The 18,470-nt window shown below is 55.7% G+C and overlaps 2 protein-coding genes across 8 annotated transcripts; one reads left to right on the top strand and one right to left on the bottom strand.

Moving 5' to 3' along the window:
- Positions 1-134: 134 nt before the first annotated feature.
- On the top strand, positions 135-6,708 carry CIB3 (calcium and integrin binding family member 3). Of its 4 annotated transcripts, none has more exons than XM_025916472.2 (6): positions 135-357; positions 562-596; positions 2,566-2,677; positions 4,094-4,241; positions 5,186-5,271; positions 5,636-5,741. In XM_025916472.2, the coding sequence occupies exons 1-6, from the start codon at positions 220-222 to the stop codon at positions 5,708-5,710; spliced, it is 594 nt and encodes a 197-aa protein (XP_025772257.1). In that variant the 5' UTR covers positions 135-219; the 3' UTR covers positions 5,711-5,741. The 4 variants fall into 4 exon arrangements, with proteins under 4 accessions (XP_025772257.1, XP_025772255.1, XP_025772254.1 ...); XM_025916470.2 differs by lacking the exon at positions 5,636-5,741 and adding an exon at positions 6,582-6,708 and having other exon boundaries at positions 167-357; XM_025916469.2 differs by lacking the exon at positions 5,636-5,741 and adding an exon at positions 6,582-6,708 and having other exon boundaries at positions 198-357; positions 5,186-5,381.
- A 1,428-nt stretch (positions 6,709-8,136) lies between these two features.
- On the bottom strand, positions 8,137-17,350 carry HSH2D (hematopoietic SH2 domain containing). 4 transcript variants are annotated; one of them, XM_025915997.2, is made up of 7 exons: positions 17,172-17,350; positions 16,432-16,545; positions 14,330-14,475; positions 12,819-12,908; positions 11,670-11,835; positions 11,096-11,230; positions 8,137-8,835 (listed from the first exon to the last, which is right to left on the bottom strand). In XM_025915997.2, exons 3-7 carry the CDS (start codon positions 14,452-14,454, stop codon positions 8,269-8,271), a joined length of 1,083 nt encoding a protein of 360 aa, XP_025771782.1. In that variant the 5' UTR covers positions 14,455-14,475; positions 16,432-16,545; positions 17,172-17,350; the 3' UTR covers positions 8,137-8,268. The 4 variants fall into 4 exon arrangements, with proteins under 4 accessions (XP_025771782.1, XP_025771781.1, XP_025771780.1 ...); XM_025915996.2 differs by lacking the exon at positions 17,172-17,350 and adding an exon at positions 17,040-17,060; XM_025915995.2 differs by lacking the exon at positions 17,172-17,350 and adding an exon at positions 16,725-16,990.
- Positions 17,351-18,470: the final 1,120 nt, after the last annotated feature.

The raw sequence follows: 18,470 nt of genomic DNA on the forward strand, positions 1-18,470 counted from the left end.
GTCTCTGGAAGGCGTCCCATGCCCCCAACCTCACCCAGTGGGGGCAGACGTGCTCTGCTGCTCTATGACCTCCTACACAGTCCTTCTCGTCCTGGTGGCCATGGACATACTCAGGCTGTTGCCCAGAGAGCTGGGCTGTAACTTGATCTCCCCCAGGCTGGGGGTGACGGGGCGGGTGGGCAGGTGACAGCCAGGGCAGAGAGATTTGCCCAGACGCTGATGTGCAGCAGCCTGGCAACCCGTGTGGCCCCGAGGAGATCAGGGGCTTCGGGAGCTTGTTCCAGAGCCCTGGCAGCGGCCTTCACCATGGGCAACAAGCAGACAGTCTTCACTCATGAGCAGCTGGAAGCATATCAGGTAGGGGTGATGCGCTGGGCCCTCGGCAGGTTTGGCAGCCTTGATTTCTTGGCCTGAGGAATGGGGACAGCATCATCTGTCTTGGGTGTGCGGTCGGCAAGGGTTCCTGGTACAGATCGGCGTGCAGAGAGGGGGTGCAGTGGGAGGGACAGGAAGGGGGCCCCCGAGGCAGGCTCTAGGCCAAGCCAATATCTCTCTCTGCAGGACTGCACCTTCTTCACAAGAAAGGAAATCATGAGGTCAGTCTGGGGGAAACGGAGGAAGACCTGGAAATAACTTTCTATCCGTTGCTGGGTGATATTTGCAATTGGGCAGGATGGGGTGCTTTATGGTGGTTAAAGTGTGAAGGGAGGGATTGCAGTCGTGGTCCGTGGGTGGAGGCAGGGATGGGGAGGCTGAGAAGCCACATCTTGTCATACTGTCACGGCCTCTAGGCTGATAAGCTTGGGCTTTTCCCAAGGGTGATGGGGAGCCACGGAGGGTATGTGAGCAGGGGTGGGGGGCAGGGGCTGGTACGAATCAGCATGTCAGAAAGATGCTAGAAAGATGTCAGAAGGCGTGTTAGAAAGATCCCGCTGAGGCCAGGGTGAAGAGCCTGGCACTGGAGGTTGGGAACCTGGGGGCAGAGTCCAGAGTCGGCTCCGGGCTGTGAAGGTAAATCAATGTAAGGGTGTGTGTGTGTGTGGGGGGGGGTGGCCTGAGGCTGCTGAGTTTCCCTGGCGTGAACGAGAGGGGTTGGTGGGTACCCCACATGACCGCTCAGCCCATGGAGCCATTGTCCAGAGGCCCCAACCCATGAACTCGGAGCGGTGAAACCCTAGCCGGCCGGGGTTCAGATACAGAGTGATCGGGGCCAAGGCCCCAATTGTGTGGGCACCAGATATCCATTATTGATGGGCACACCTTTCACCAGTGAGCCCCATTGTCTGGGTGAGGACAGCTCTCAGGGTCACCCTGGCCATCACGATCAGATTACCCATGGGGAAACTGAGGCTCGCACGGGGGCGGCCCACTCCAGCTCTGCAAGACGGGCAGAGCTGCAAGGGGTGTGAGGGCTGGCGTCTCGCCTGCCCTAAGCTTCTTGTTTGTCAGCAGAATAACTGGGGCTCAGAGGGGAAAGCGGAATGCTCGAGGCCATACAGAAACCCAAACCCGGGCTGTTCCCTGAGGGGGGACCCAGACAGGGAACGGACACTCCAGATACCCCCTCCCCTGAGTTCCTAGCCATCATATGACCCAAGGGCTCCTGTCTCCCCGCCCCACCCCACCCCCCCCCGGGAAACAAACCCTAGCAGCTTGGGGGCCTCTGGCTCATCAAGGATGGTCTCCACAAGGCTGCTGCTCGTGGCGCCCCCAGTGGAGGCAGGGCGTCAGCAGGTGAGGACATTGGAGTGGAGAGCTGGCCTCACAATCCAGGCAGTGCGGGTGGCATTTGCTGTTTTGCAAAATGCCTTTCACGCATTTAAAAAAAAAGAAAAAAAAGGGGCGCCTGGGTGGCGCAGTCGGTTAAGCGTCCGACTTCAGCCAGGTCACGATCTCGCGGTCCGTGAGTTCGAGCCCCGCGTCGGGCTCTGGGCTGATGGCTCAGAGCCTGGAGCCTGTTTCCAATTCTGTGTCTCCCTCTCTCTGCCCCTCCCCCGTTCATGCTCAGTCTCTCTCTGTCCCAAAAATAAATAATCGTTGAAAATAAAAAAAAAATAAAAATAAAAATAAAAAAATAAAAAAAAAAACCCTGAATATTGGGCTTTTGTCTCGGCTCTGCCCCGTTTAGGAAACCCTCCAGTTATGGAGGGAGAGAAGCAAAATGTGAGGATGGGGGTCTTTAGAGGCAGAGTCTTGCCGACAATGTGATGATATCCAGAGATTCATAGACTCACTCAGGTTCTCTGAATGCCTGATGCGCTGTCCCTCTTGCCATCCCCCTCTGCCTAGGAATGAGCCCCTACGCGTTCTTCAAAGCCCAGTGTCAGCGTCCCCACTCCAGTCTCCCCTAGCTCTGGGGCCCTCTCTCCACTGTGGCCCTGTCCCCAGCGGGTAGAAGTGCCTGTGTTCAGCTCTGTGTGCTTGAGGACTGGGCTCAGAGCGGATGACCCTTGGGGACCCAGGGTCCTCCAGTGGGTAGTGGGCAGGTGCACGAGTGAGACAGAAGGGACACGTCCTCCCCAGCCCCTCTCCCAGCCCTTGCCGATGTTTCCCTCCCCACACCAGGCTTTTCTATCGCTACCAGGACCTGGCTCCCCAGCTTGTCCCCCTCGACTATACCAGCTGTCCTGATGTGAAGGTGCCCTACGAGCTTATCGGCAGCATGCCTGAGCTGAAGGTACGCCGAGGCCAGGGGGCAGGTGGGGGAAAAATAGCAGGTCTCCTGCCGCACTCCTACGAAGCAGATGCATTTTGCAGATGAAGAAACTGAGGTTCAGAGAGGTTAAGACACTTGGTCAGTGTCACACAGCTAGGATGTGAGAGAGACAGGATTCAGAACCTGGGTTGTCGGAACGATGAAATGAGATGAGGCAGGTAAAGGGTATGGCACGGGGCCTACAGCGTGGCGGGGACTCAGGGGATGTCCGTCCTGCTTTGCATAGCAGGAGCCATTAAAAACGTAGGTTCTTCTCAGCTGGATGTTTGTCACATAGTTTGTGATGCTGAAGGGGACTCGTGGGGTGAGTGATTGAATAGAGGGGATCTTATCACAAGGGACAGAAACCTCATTCAAGAAAGACAAAATCTTGGGCGCCTGGGTGGCTCTGTCAGTTAGGGGTCGGACTTCTGCTCAGGTCATGATTTCACAGTCTGTGAGTTCGAGCCCCAAGCTGGGCTTTGCACCGGCAGTGTGGAGCCTGCTTGGGATTCTCTCTCTCCTTCTCTTTCTTTGCCTCTCCCCCACTGTACTCTCTCTCTCAAAAATAAATAAATAAACTTAAAAAAAAAAAAAAAAAGGACGGGGCGCCTGGGTGGCTCAGTCGGTTAAACGTCCGACTTCGGCTCAGGTCATGATCTCGCGGTTTGTGAGTTCAAGCCCCGTGTTGGGCTCTGTGCTGACAGCTCAGAGCCTGGAGCCTGTTTCGGATTCTGTGTCTCCCTCTCTCTCTCTGACCCTCCCTTGTTCATGCTCTGTCTCTCTCTGTCTCAAAAATCAATAAACGTTAAAAAAAAATTAAAGAATAAAGGACAAAATCTATTGGATCACGTGAGCAAAAACTCCAGGGGTAGAGCTGGCACCAGGTATGGCTGGAACCAGGGTCTCGACATGCTCAGGAATCTCCTTCCATCTCTCAGTGCCTCCCAGGAAGAGGCTTCAGTCTCAGGCAGCTTACCCTCTTGAGATAGTGAGGGAAGCCCCAGTGGTCGCAGATTTCCTCCTGTCAGCTCTGCAACCAACAGAAGGCAGGGACCTCCATCCCCGTCTTTCAGAAAACATCCCAGGGCAGCCTCTGATTGGCCAGCTTGGGTCACCCTGCCTACTCCAGAGCCAATCAGGGTCTCCTAGTGGATGGTGATCTCTGATTGGCCTCACTCGGGTCATGTGGCTCTGTCTGGAGCCGGAAGGGTGGTCAAGGCCACGCAGACCTCAGGGGCAGAGAGAAGAGTTGCCTGAAGTCCTTTGCTGGGTCCGTGAGAGGGAGGAAGTCTTGGTGGGGAGGTACTTGCAGGTTTCAGGAAGGTGGGTGCTGAGAGCGATTCCTGGGGCCCTGAGACCCTGGTCAGGGATGGCCACCCTGCTTCCTGTCCCCAGGACAACCCATTCCGCCAGAGGATTGCCCAGGTGTTCTCTGACGATGGGGACGGCCACATGACCTTGGACAACTTCCTGGACATGTTTTCCGTGATGAGCGAAATGGCTCCCCGTGACCTCAAAGCCTACTATGCTTTCAAAATTTATGGTGCGTGCAGGGCCCGGGGGTGGCAGAGCGTGGGGGTGGGGAGTGGGAACAGACCAGGGCTCCAGCCGGGGGCTGTGCCTGCCGCCACAGGGCTTCGAGGCCGGGCATGGCCCCGTCCTGCCCCACCTGGGTACCTGCTGACCTCACGCCCTTACTCCTTTCCAGCCACACTGGCCTCACTTTTCCTCCAACACACCAAACTCGGTCTCCCTCTGGGCCTTTGCCTCTGCTGTTCCCTCTGCCTGGAACACCTTTCCCTTGACTCTTTCTTACCTTGCAGTCTAGGTCAAAAGCAGCCTCTGCCCCACATCCTCTTTCTCTCTCAGCATGAAGCAGTGCTTCTTAACTTCTTGTTCATAATCTGTTCCTTTCTCTTCTTTTTTTAAATTGTATTTATTTATTTGGAGAGAGAGAGACAGTGGGAGAGGGGCAAAGAGTGAGGGGGAGGGAGAGTCCCAAGCCGACTCTGCACTGTCAGCGCAGAGCCCGCTGTGGGGCTCAGTCTCACGAACCCTGAGATCGGGACCTGAGCCAAGATCAAGAATCGACCGCTTAACTCACGGAGCCACCAGGCGCCCCTGTGATCTGTTGTTCATTTCTTACTGACTTCTCTCTGATGAGACCCAAGGGCCGCAGCCGTAACTGTTTTCTTCCCCATCTGTCTCGCACGCCCGGCACATAGTAGGTGCTCAATAAAAGCTTGTTGGTTGGAGGGAAATTTATCACAGTGCCTAGAACATAGGAGGCACTCCCTCGATACTTGTTGAGTGAATGAATGGCCTCCCAGCAGGTCCCTGCCCAATATTCTAAAGCAAGGCTCCAGCTATTGCCCCAGGGTCCTGGGTTCCCTCCGCTGCCTCAGTTTCCTCCTCTGTAACGTGGGGACAAGAGGCCTGCCGCCAGATGAGCCCCCACCCTACATCCCTGTCCATCCTGCGGCACAGACTTCAACGACGACGGCTACATCTGTGCGTGGGACCTGGAGCAGACGGTGACCAAGCTGACGCGGGGGGAGCTGAGCGCCGAGGAGGTGAGCCTGGTGTGTGAGAAGGTGCTGGGCGAGGCCGATGGGGATCACGATGGGCGGCTCTCCCTGGAAGACTTCCAGAACATGATCCTGCGGGCACCCGACTTCCTCAGGTGACCTTCCTGGCGATTTCCATGTCTGAGAGGGGCTCTTACAGAACTAGAGCCCAGACCCCGTTTGTGAAAGTTCCTCCATTCGTTCATCTGTCATCTTAGAGAGCATTCCCAGCCTCCCTGGCCTCAGTCCCTGCATCTTTAAAATGGGGATAATCGGGGACCCCTTGGGCACGCCCCGTGGGCGGACGTAGCTCTTTGGGTGAATGGAACATGGCTGGTCTTCAGCCCTCACTTTTCTGAACATTTTGCAGTGGGCAGAGGGTACAACTGTGCTTGGCAGTCCTGGGCGGAATCAAAGCCCCCACCGGAGGGCTGAGAGTGAGTGAATACAGGGGACGGCCAGCCACCTGTTTTTGTACCTCCCGTGAGCTAAGAATGGCTTTTACATGTTTTCAATGGCGGGGGAAAGATTAAGGAATAGTAATACTGCGTGACGCATGACCTGGATAGGAAGTTCCAATTTCCGTGTCCATCAAGGGTGTTATTGGCACACAGCCACGCCTGAATGTGTACGCACCGTCTCCGGCCGCTTTCTAACTACGAGACCCAGCTGAGCCGTTGCGCAGAGCTGGAAATATCACCTATGTGGCTCTTGACAGAAGAAGTTGGCTGACCCCTGAGTCAGCGCACGGAAAGATTTTAGAGCTGTGCCTGGAACACAGCAGGTGCTCAATGTGTGCTGTGGTTGCTGTTGCGGCTGTTATTATGGGCGGTGTCCTTACGTGCGCAGAGGGCCCCCTTCCTCTACCTGGAGAAGCGCGGTTGGTGTCTTAGCGGAGACGCGGATAATGGCAACTGAATGAGCCCTACCACGGACAGTACCCCTGTGTGACAGCTCCCTGTGCATTCGCCCCCTTAGCCCTCATTACAGCCCCATGCGGGAGGGATGGCTATTATCCCCATTTTACGGAGGGGTAAACTGAAGCCCAGGAAGGCACAGCCACTCACTCAGAGTCCCATAGCAAGTCTGGGGCGGAGCCGGGATGTAAACTGATCCAAAGAGATATGCTTTCAGCCCCTGTGGGAGCTGGGGGTGGGGGTGGGGGGGCACGGCCTGGGGTTTTTGAGAGGATCCGTCTCCCCCCTTCCATGGCTCCTTGCCTATCTCAGGGACCCCCGGCGGGAGAGTCTGGGGGAACGATGAGGGAGGGTAACCCTTCGCCCGATGACACTGACCCTATATCTCTTTGCACCCAGCACCTTCCACATCCGCATCTGAGGGCACCGTGGAGAAGCCGGGTCAGAGGAGGCCGGCGTGACCTGTCACTCCACTGTGGAATCCGGCCTCCCTGGGTTCTGGGAATAAACACACGGCACTGAGTCACATCTGCTTGGAGGATGTATTTTGCACCTTAAACCTGCCGGATGGGAGACAGGAAGCCTGAGATCTCACCTCTGCCCTCACTGTGTGCGCCCCCAGGTGTGGCTACGCCCTCTGTGGGCCTCGATCTCCCCATTTACACAGGAAAGGGACTGACCTCTAGCTCTCTGTCCGCTGTGAGGGCCGGAAGCGCTGGGTAGTCGTGAGTCTCGGTGGACAGAGACCAGATGTGGAGGTCAGGTCCATGCGATCTCACCCCAGGGCTGCCCAGCGTGGACCCCTTCCCCCAACCTCTCAAGTCCCCTCTTCCCCCCTCCCCCCCCCCAGTCCTGGAGTTTCTCAAGGGGACCAAAGCTTTAACTCCTTGCCGATTAGAACTGCCAGAGGAGGCCTCGGCGGGGGGGGGGGGGGGGGGGGCAGCAACGTCATTCACTGAGGCTGGCACCGTACTTTACAGTTTACGAGGCACCTGTCTCTCTGCCATTGCACCGGCTGCCTATGACATCCCAGCGGGGCTGACCGAGAAGCAGTCACCCTTCATTCAGGGAACAGAGTGATCTGCCCAAGGCCACACCTCAAGTTGTCTGCAAAGGCAGCCTTGAACCCAGGTCCACCTGTGCCCAGATCCCAGACACCTACGCTTTGCAGATTTGAGAAGCCCCACACTCACTGCACTTGTGGTCGCCCTGGGGCCCCATCGATAGCCCCAGTCAGTCCAAAGAGTGCTCATTACTGCAATCGAGCCTCGCCCCCAGGGACCTTCCACGTGCATCATTTCTAGACCCCACTCCCACTCTCCAACCTCCACCTACTAAGCACCTTCCGTGAGCCAAAGTCTCAGCTTTCTTGTGCATCCTGCTGGTGCATCCTGAGAATGAGGGACTGCTTGCGCCTCTCCCCATTTTCCAGATGAGCCCGCAGGCCCAGAGAGGTCTAGTGACTTGCCAGAGGTCACACAGCCCTGTGACCTGGGACCCTCTCCAGAGCTCGCCACCAGCCACAACCCCGGGCTTCCTCTCCTCCTTTAAAGGAAAGAGGCTCGTGAGCTTCCCCTAGAGCTGATGTCGATGTCTGCACTGTGGGCCAAGCCCTCTGCAAGTCTCACCTCCTTCATCGGCAGGGAACCCCAGGAGGAAGGAGTCAGCAGCTCCATTTACAGGCGAGGACGTACTTGGAATTGAGCCACACGCAGGGGACGTGGGGAAAGGGCGCCACCTGACCAGCTTTCCAATCCAGGTGCTCACACCCTGTAGCTGGGTGACCTTGGCCGCACCTCTCCTCCTCTTGGACCCTTAGTCTCCTCTTTAAAGTGTGCAGCATGAGCCTACCTGCTGGGTCTGCTTGGGGGTGTAAAAGAAATCATGAACTTGGCACCTACTGTGCCCCCGGCTGTAACTGATAATTACTATTCGAGTAACCAGGTCACCCCACTGGCAACGGCAGGGCCGGACCCAAGCAATGCCTTTATTACATTTTTCAGGTTCCTGCGGGCTGGTGGGCAGACAACCAGGGGTCCGGTGTGAGCAGCCCCTGCAGCAAGGGTCCCAGAGCCAGGGCAAAGCTCTAACAGTACCCAGGGGCAAAGGGTGGCGGCGTGAGGTACTCTTCAGGGAGCCAGTCCCTCTGGGATTCTGCCAACCCTTCTGTCTCCGGTTTGGATGCTTTTGAGGACAAGGCCCTCATTACCACTCGGTGCCAACTCCTGACCCTCGGGGTCACCTTGCTCCCGCTGGCCAATCTTGAGGCCTTCCCGGAGGGGTCACCTCCATCTCTCAGATCCTGGGACTGTGCGGGACTTGTGAGGGACGTGGCTGCAAAGCGGGCTGTGGAGACGTCGCCTTCCCAGTGTGTGTCACCTGGCCTGGCCCCTGAGCTGTGTGCCAGTGCCAGTGGCCCAGCATTCCAGAGCGATGACAAGTTCACAGGTGCCGAGTGGGATTTCAGCTGCTGCTGGAACCTCTTGCCCGTCTCGGGGAGCATCCTGAAGTTTCTCCAGAGTTTCTGGCAGGCTTCCTCAAGGGGGGCTTTCGGGGGGCAGGAGGAAGTGGCCTCCTCCTTGGGGTCTCTGCTTGCCTTTGCCGATGGCCTCCTTCCCTTTGGCCGATGGAGCAGGATGGGCCTTCCTGAGGTCTGAAACCAAGCGCAGGTGAGACCTGGGGCCATCCCGCCCGCCAAACCTCTGAATCTGCCCTGGAGGTTGGGACATGGGTCCCACTCAGGCATCTTCTTGGGGCTGAGAAGGACCCCAGGTGAACCCAAGCCTGACCCCATGACCCATCTCTCCCATCCCCATAACCAGCTTCACTATCCCCCCCCCCCCACCCCAGGGATTGGCAAACTTTTGTCATAAGGGGCCAGAGGGCAAACGTTTTCAGGTTCGTTGGTCATACGGCCTCTGTCTCATTCCCCAGCTCTGCTGTCGCGGAGCAAAGCGGCCAGGGATAGCACATCGACCAGAACGTGTGCCCCCGCTCCAGGAAAACCGTATGGACGTGGAAATTTGGCTTTCGTCCGACTTTCACAAAATAATATCGCATGAGATATTACTTTAGTTTTAATTGTTTCAACACTCTTTGAAAACATGAAAGCCACGCTCAGCTCGTGGGCCACCGGGACGCAGGGCCATACGGAAACTGGCCAGATGTGGTCCTCGGGCCCTAGTTTGCTGACCCCTGATCTACCCGGCTGTTCAGGCCAAAACCAGGTGACGTTTGTGGCAGATGGCCGACAATGCCGCATCCGTATCCCTCTGCCCTGGGCACGCAGGCGCCCCCAGCTCCGCTCCCAAATGCCAGCAGTGGGGACTCTGCTTGGGGTCATTCCTTGGCCACACCGGCAGGCCACAAGTGCCAGAGAATTAAACTCTCCCAGGAACAGCGCTTGACCAGTGGCTACTGGAAGCTGGAGGATCAGTACCCCAGCTCCTCACCCCTAGGGTGGGATAACTGAAGTGCCCAGTTCCACGCAGAGTCCCAGACTTCCCCGGGAGACTGAGCCCTGGTAGCCTACAGGGGAACCTGTTCGCTAAGACGCCCTTCATTGGCTCCCCCCGTGGTACTTCCTGGGATCACCTCCCAAACAATGGAGGGCCCAGGGACTCAAACCACGACAAACGTCCAGCTTCTCCTCCCCCTCCCCCTCCCCCTCCAAGCCATCGGCAAGCTCCCTTCCAAAATGTCCCAAATATCTTCTTGTTCCACCCCTAGAGATCTTTTTCCGGTCCCTCCCACCTGGACAGTCCCTGCCTCCTTCCTGCCACCTCTACCATTGCCCCCAGGCACCCCCTTCTGCAGCTGGCAGCCACAGGCTCTCCCATGGCGGGTCCCCCTGCACACCTGGAACAGAAGAACCCCATGTCCTCATGTCCTCACCCTGGCCCCGAGGTCCTGCGTGATTGTCTCCTCCTGATCCTGGCCCCTTACTTCCCGGTGACCTCCTCTGCACTCACCGCACTCCATCCGCACACTGGCTTTTGTTGTTCTTTTGTTTTCCAAACATACAGAGCCTCAGGACCTTTGCATGTGCTCTCTTCCCTGCCTGAAACACCCTCCCTGCATCTCGGTGTGTGGCTGACTCCTCCTTACCCTGCATGTCCCAGCCCTATGCCATCTCCTCTGGGAGGTCTTCCCTGACTGCTCCCTTCACACTTTAGCCCCACACCCGCTGATGTTCATCGCACTGGCCTGTTTGATTTCCACTGCTGCTGGAATTTCCCTGCTGTGTGGGGGGTTAGGGGCTCCTGAGGGTCCAATCAGCCCTGAGGAGATGGGATTCGTTCATTTATTCATTCACCTACTCTACAGATCCATTAGTGGAGCACTTAGGCATATGCATGAGACAGGGTGGACAAGCCAGCCAGACAGATTCCCAGGTCTCTCAGAGCTCACAGTCTGATAGGGAAGGCAGACAGGAAACATGAAAGCCAACAAATAAACAAGACGTTGTATATCGTGAGGAGTGCTCCGCAGCGCGTAAACAGGGTGATGGGATGGCAAATGCAGAGAGGATTACTTTCAGCCTGGAGCTGGGGAGGGAGACACTTGAGGAATTGAAGAAAGAAGCCGGGCATAGGAAATCTGGGGGCAGAGTGCACACAGCATGTGCAAAGGCCCTGGGGTGGGTGCCACCAACATGTGCAAAGGTCTTGGGGTGGGACCAGCACATGCAAAGTCCCCGAGGTTAGCCTGATGTGTCTGAACAGCAGAAGGGATAGCAGAGGGGCTGGAACTGGGCCGGGATTTTAGTTGCAGGGTCCTGCAAAATCACCGGAAGCTTCTTTAGTTGGAGCTATAGGATCTAATTGTCGCTCTAGAAAGTCTCCTCTGGGAGCTGTTGGCCACCGCTGCTCCTGCCCCTCCCGTGTGGGAGATGCCAGCTTTCTGTCACATACCTCCTCAGGTGCAACCGTGGAACAGGAGGAAGGGTTCTGATGCTTGCTGGGGCCATGGGTGGGGCTGGTGACTTCCTCAGTCAATGCATTGGAGTAAAGGAAGAGATCCTCATAATCCACGTTTTCTGGATCCTTCTGCGGGGCAGAGGGGACTTGCAGCTCCGCCCCAAGGAGGGGGACGCGGTGGTCCCAGACAAACTGGGGGTGGTGGGCTCAGGAGCTGCCTTGCCCACGGCCCTGGTCAGGAAGCATGCCCCTCCCACGCTGGCTTTTGAGGGCTACACCCCTCTACCCCCGCCACAAGCCTTATAGGGAAATACTCTCTTCCTATAGATCGGCCAAGGTTATACCCCTCACCACCCGCACATGAGCCCTTGGAAAAATTAGCTTGGGGACCTGGGGGGGGGGGTGCGGGCAGGGTACAAGGCAGGAGGGGTGGGGCCGTGGGAGGAGAGGGACCACGAGAGTGACAGAAACACAAGAGGCTGGATGGGATGAGTGGGAATGAATCTGGGGGCTTGGCCCCAGCAGGGGGCGGGGGGCGGCTATGACCCACGGGGGTCGCAACCCTCACCTGCCCACAGGGCTGTGTCAGCAGGTCCCCGTGTGGCCGCATAGGCCGCTGCTGGTGGAAGGTGACCAGGGCGTGCAGCGAGGCATGGACCCTCTCCTCCCCAGGGATCATGAAGCTCCCATCGTCCAACAGCTTCACCATGAAGTGGCGGCAGCAGCTTTGGGCTCTGCGGAGACACTGCTGGAGCTGGAAAATTCCGTCTTCCTCCTCATTCCGTCCCCGTCTCCCAGCCCTCGAGCCGCCAGCACCAGCTGTTCAGGCTCCCATTAGCCTTCTGTGCTCTTTAGCCATGTGACACTCGGTAAGTGACTAAGCGCACCATGCCTCAGTTTCCCCATCTGTAACCTGGGGCTACCAAGGCTAACCTCAGGGGTTCTTACAAAAGCGGAATAAGCTACTGCAGACAAAAGCTTAGCTTGGTGCCTGGCTAGGGTCACATGATCAACGGAAATGATTAAATAATGAAAATTTGAGTCAGGCCCCAGGCTAAGGCTGTATGCCTGGCACACAGCAGGTGCTTGATAAATGCTCTGTTAATGAATGGATGCACTTATTAACGGCCCACTATGTGCTTACTATATCATATTTAATTTTCGCGTTGAGACTCTGAATTGATTTTAGCATTCCTGTATTAGAGACGAGGACTTTGAGGGAGGCACAGACAGGTTGAGTAACTCGTCCTAGGTCACACAGCCAAGCCTTTGTGTGACTCGGGCCCTAAGCTTTTCCCCTGTGGGCCACTCTGTTGTGGGGCCATTGGATCTTTTATTCCTCTGGCCTAGAATCCTTTTGAAAAGTAGTCTGTGCAGCTGAATCTTCTGAGATGCCAGATCAGCTTTTGAGGCCTTAAGGAGCCGGACTGCCCTGAGTTTCCCTAACACGTCCCTCTGGGTGGAGTCAGAGAATTGCCAGGTAGATGGGGGTGGGGGGTGGGGGCTGGTTAGGCGAGGGCAGTAGCCACTCTTGGGCTCCCAGCAGCCCCTGTTTTCAGACACACAGGCTCAGTTACCACCAAGCCTCCATATGCTGGTTACAAGAACTTTTCACCAGTTGCTCTCTGAGACGTCGTGGCATGAAGCACCCCTTGCCCCCTCTGAGGAAGCCCGGGAGCCCTCCTGCCCCCTCCCTCGTCCCTTGCCCAGGCCTTACTTGTAGGACAGCGTGTAGCCCACGTGGCTGTGACTGACCCTGATGAGAAAAGATCCCAGCGGCTGTGACTCCAGCAAACGCTCGGCATCCCTGGAAGAACACACACGGGAGGGAGACGACTGTGACCCAGCTGTCCCGCGTACCGGCCAGACTCCTGGTGCACCTGTCATCCCGGTACTGAACAAACCTAAAATCGTGTTTTCTTCTCAGCTGTTTCAGACCTTGGGACGTTCACGGGCAGGGGTGTTCCCAGCTGTGGCGGGAGGCCTCTGATGACCTTGACCCCAGGACAGACTTGCTCCCATCCCCCACAGCCCCCGCCTGCCTTCCCAATGCCTAAAATACCCCCACGAAGGCATCTTTGGGTGGATCAAGGTGTCGTAGGTGACAATGCCTGTTCTCCGACGCGTTGGAATTCAGACCCCAGCTCTGCTGCTCATCAGCCGTGTGGCACCTGACATCAGTCCCTTTCTGACCTTCAGCTTCCTCAAGGGGAAAGTAAAACCCTCACTCCCAGGACTGACGGGAGAGCAGATCAAATGCGTGGAACACGAGCGTGAGAACTGCTCACCAAATGCTATGATTACTACTCCTATTATCCGGGGATCACAGACAGGAAGGTGGTCTTCTACAGGACAAGCTGGGGAGCCTATGAACCCGAGCTAATCCTGACTATGGGTAGCGACTGAGCACTTGAAATGTGGCTGGTCCGAATCAAGATGTCCGTTCAGCCTACGACACCAGATTTTGAGCACTTAGGACAAGATAAAGGAATGCTTACTAAATTATCAATGAGTTCTGAGTACTCCTATTGAAATGATACTGGGTGGAATAAAAGATAGGATCAAAACGAATGCCACCTGTTTCTTTTTACTTCTTTTGCTCTAGCTACTAAAAGCTTTAAAATTACAACGTGTGGCTCACATTGTATCCCTACTGGCACACCCGAGACCTCAGAGACAATGCCTGCTTCGTCCTCTCGGTGGCTTTCACAATGTTCTCTCAATTTCCCGCACACCAAGGGAGGCCATACGCAGTCTTTTCTCCGTTCATTTGGAACCAAGTGGGTGACTAATGAGGTGAGTTTGTTCATGGCCTCAGAACGCAGCCCAGTGTGGAAAGTCCAGAACTCTGTCCGGTATGGACATGCTGCTCATGTCCCTGATGCATTGAGAGAGAGCAGCTGTTTGGGGGCCCTGTGTGAAGAAGGATTCTGAGGCTGCATCCTGCCAGCATTGCTTGGTGATGCCTGGTCTTGGGGGAGGGGTGCCTGGCAGTGCTGGGGTGGTGGGCACTTGTGGAGAGAAAGCTGAGGTCCAGAGATGGGAAGTAACTTGCCCTGGTCACCCAGTGAGTCCACAGAAGAGGCAGGGTTCAAGCGTCAAGGGCCTGAGGGCTCTTTTTTTACTCTTAACACCCGGAGCTGAGCTGAGCCCAGAATCCTGCAGAAAACCCACCCAGGCAAGGAGAGAGGGTGAAGGGCAGGGTAGAAGGTACGGGTGTGTCCTCACTCTCTCGAGATGGCACCATGGAACCATGCAGGGACCCCTCCTTGGGCCAGCTGGCCCACCTGCGTCTGCACGAACCAGTCCAGTCGTGGGGGCAATGGCGGGGGCAGCTTTCCGGCTTCGTTCATGGCTTCCTGGGGAGCAGTTACCTGGCAGCAGGAGAGAGAAGAGAGAGTCACGCCTGCTCCACTCCCCATACTTTGCTCTATTACAGTTCTTGGTGCCTCCTCCTTTGACAAGTCCTCTGGCTGGCCAGGGCAAGGGGCTTGACACTGGCTTGTGTTTCTTTCTTTCTTCCTTTAAAAACAATTTTTTTTAAGTTTATTTATTTTTGACAGAGACAGAGAGAGACAGAGAATGAGCAGGGGAGGGGCAGACAGAGAGGGAGACACAGAATCCGAAGCAGGCTCCAGGCTCCGAGCTGTCAGCACAGAGCCCGACATGGGGCTCGAACCCACAGACTGTGAGATCATGACCCGAGCTGAAGTTGGATGCTCAACTGACTGAGCCACTCAGGCACCCCGAGTTCTTAACAGTTTTAAGCTCAAGGTAACACCGGACTTTGTGAGCCAATGACAAGGAGAAAAATAATAGTACCGATTTACAAAAGAGTATCAAATCAATGCAAAACCAGCAATGGGGTCAAGCCCTCCTGGATGGTCTGCTCATGACCCTTTATGCTCACCCTTAACCGTCTCCCTAACTTGGCCCACCCCTCCACCCTGGCCCTATCTAATGTTTTAATATTTCAGAAGGTCGTTGATACTATTTCCAGAGGGTGGGGACATATTGACTAACTCTGTCAATATTGACTTTCTTCCACCTGAAGACAGATGCTGAGACTGCCCTCCAAGGGGAGGCCCAAAGAATTCTGGGACAAGTAAAATTAAAGAGAACTATTAAGAAAACATTTAATAGGGGTGCCTGGGTGGCTCAGTCGGTTAAGTGTCTCACTTTGGCTCATGGTTCGTGGATTGGAGCCCCGCATCAGGCTCTGTGCTGATGGCTCAGAGCCTGGAGCCTGCTTTGGGTTCTTTGTCTCCCTCTCTCTTTGCCCTTCCCCTGCTGTGCTCTGTTTCTCTCTGTCAAAAATAAATAAACATTAAAAAAAAAAAAAAAACAGAAGAAGAAAGCATTTAATAAAGCAGGGTGACAAAGCAATTAAGAACCTGGAATCAGAGCCAGATAGCCTGGGCTCAAGCCCCAGCTCCCCCACTTAGCTGCTGTGTGACCTTGGGTAAGTCACTTAACACCTCTGTGCCTTTATTTTCATCTGTAGCTTGGGGACATGATATTTAGCTGGGAAAGTACAGGTGGTACAGAACTAAGCACTGGATGTATAATAATAAATATTCACGAATCCAGTAATGGCTAGCATGGGGTTATGTACATAGGTTTGTTCTTTGTTCTACCTGGGAGAACTCCTACATATCCTTTAAGACCCAGCAAAAACATCCCCTCCTGCAGGCAGCTTTCCTGTCTCTTCTCTTAGTCAAAGCCCTGGCGCCCTTCTCCGTCTCCCACTTTCTCCTCTGCTCCTACCTAAGCTTTGCCTCCTGGAGCTCAAGTGTCTGTGTTCAGTGGAAGCCTTGACAGTCGGCTTTTCTTTCTCTAACGCAAGTGCCTGACTTAAGCTTTGACTGCTAAGTCATCGGCTTTAACTGGATGAAGTCTATCTGGGATAAACACATTGCCAGCCACAGAACTAGATAAAGAGCCAGGATGCTCCCCGTCTCCCCTTCCCCCACCACGTCCCCACCACCAGGCTCCTTTATTTTAAAGATCCTGGTTGATTTAGGTAACTGGTCATTGGGTCGCTTTTTATTTTCCCTTCTTTTCTTCCTTCCTTTCTTTCTTTTCTTTCTTTCTCTTTCTTTTCTTTCTTTCTTTCTCTTTTCTTTTTCTTTCTCTCTCTCTCTCTCTCTCTCTCTTTCTTTCTCTCCCTCTCTCTCTCTCTCTCTCTCTTCCCACGCTTTAAATTCTCTTATGTTTTAAATTCACCAATAGGGGGTGAGCCCCAGAAACCCTCGGCCCCCACCCTCACCCCCAATACAAGCAGAGCTCCAGGCACATGTGTGCTGGCTTTCTGTCTACTGGCTACTCACCTGCTTATCTTGTACGCTCCGGGGCTGGCAAGCAATAGATTTTCTTTCTTCAGAGTTTCCAGAGGGTTCTTGCTGATGTGCAGCTTGTGGTCATGACCACAGGGGTCCATCCAGCTGTAATTGGTTTGGCAAGGGGAGATATGTGTGGTTAGCTCAGGAGGCCTAGGTGAGCGCCCCTAAGGCTGAGACTTGCACAAAGCATTGTGTCTGGCTCTGTCTCCCCCATATTAAGGGCCTCTAGGGACGGGGCCCAGGGCTAGCTTCTTTCAGATTTTTCTGGGCCCCAGCACTACCTGGCACTGGGCAGGGACAGCGAGGGGGCAGGGTGTTTGCTGAGGAATAACGGTCTAGGGCTGAATGAATCTGCACTAAGTTTCAAGCTCCTGACCCTGGCATTGCGGCTCCCCTATCTCCTTGCCCCCGTATTACAGCCCTAAGGACATCCTCGCTCTACTCAAAACTGACCAAGCTCTCTTCCCCTCCACGCCTTCACCCATGCTGTTCCCCTGCCAGGAAAGCCCTTTTTCCAGCTCCATTGTTCAAAGGAAGCTGAAAATTCCTCCCGCTTTTCTGGTCTCTGCCAGCCCTGTCCCTCCTTCTGGCCCCACCTGGGCCCCATGCTCTGTCTTCTAGAGGTCTGGGATGGGGCTGAGGCTCTTGGGGTCCCGGGCTCGCCCGGCAGGGGGCAGGCACAGAAGTGAGCACGTGGCCGGCTGAGGGATCCCCACCCGGGCACGTACCTGGGAGACCCCTGGGCAGCCGAGGCTCTCACTCTCGCTGTGCAGGGAGCCTGCAGGAACCTCGGTTTCGGTTCAGGGTCTGCACGTCAGCGGGGGTGGGGCTGCTGCCCCCAGGCTGTTCCTGTTTCCTTAAGCAGGTGAGCCCCAGGGGCGGGACCAGGACAAACCTGGTCGCAAGGGCTGTCCGCAGTCCACAGAACTGCTGAGCTGCAGGTAGAGGGAGGCCCCTGCTCTGTGAAGACCGTGACCAGCCTTTATTGAGCACCTACTGTGTGCCAGATCCTCGGGGGACAGAGAGGTGATCTCAAGAGGTGCAAGCCCCACCCTCCTGGCTTCCAGAATCTAGCGAGCAGTGAAGAATAAGAAATTAATTGCTAACGTCTCAGAGCAGACAAACTGCTGGAAGGGGGAACGGGAGTTGCAAGAACCTCAGAGGGGGCTTCGGTGATCGGGAGGAAGTGGCACTTAGGGACAGAGAGGAGTTCACTTGATTGAGGGGGGCAAAAAGAGAGGGCTCTAGGAGGAGGCTCTGAGGCAGCGTCAGGCCTGGACAGGCTGGGGCCACATTGTGCTGTCCTCTGTAATGAAACAAAGCACCGTCTCTAAAATGGTATTTTATGACCGTGTTGGCACTGAGACCCAGAGAGTCCAGGCTGGATTCGTTATTATATGCTCACTATTATTGTATTCATTTTTTTTTTCCTTCTGATTTTAAAACACCGCAACGGTCTGGGGAGCCCTACACACAATGTGGGCCCTGCGTGGAGGAAATAGCGCTGAACGGGTCAGGCAGCCCCGGATGTGTGCTACAGCTCCTTCCCCGGCACATGGGCAAAACCACTTCCTTCTCCTCTTTCAGGCAGAAAGGGGCTGAGCTGGGGGCCTCTCCTCGGGCCCATCGCCCTGGTCCAGGGTCAGTGGCCTCCCCACCTCGTGCCCCAGGGGTGGGGGGGGGGGCACGCGCCTGTCCTAGAGGCGCTGTCACTTTAAAAAGCCTGGCCATGGGGGTCTCATTTGCACGAAGTTCAGTCTCCAGAAACGTAGGGTGTCTCAGGCCACTTCTAGCCGGGCCAGCTCAGGCCCCACCACAGAAGGCTCCATTCTGATTACCTTGACCTGCTCGGGGCATGTGGTCTTACACACAGTAAAGGCCTCCCCTGAGCATGTCACAACAGAATCAACCCCCAGCCCTTGGTGACCACAGTCCTCAAAACCATGAACGGGCAGGTGGCCCCTAGAGGGACTTCCAGGAAAGAACCAGCCAGCCACAAGATATGGGGCTGGGACTCCAAGGCCCCT

The sequence above is a fragment of the Puma concolor genome, chromosome A2, assembly GCF_028749965.1.
Source record: "Puma concolor isolate L17-30 chromosome A2, mPumCon1.1.hap2, whole genome shotgun sequence".
Lineage (NCBI taxonomy): Eukaryota > Metazoa > Chordata > Mammalia > Carnivora > Felidae > Puma > Puma concolor.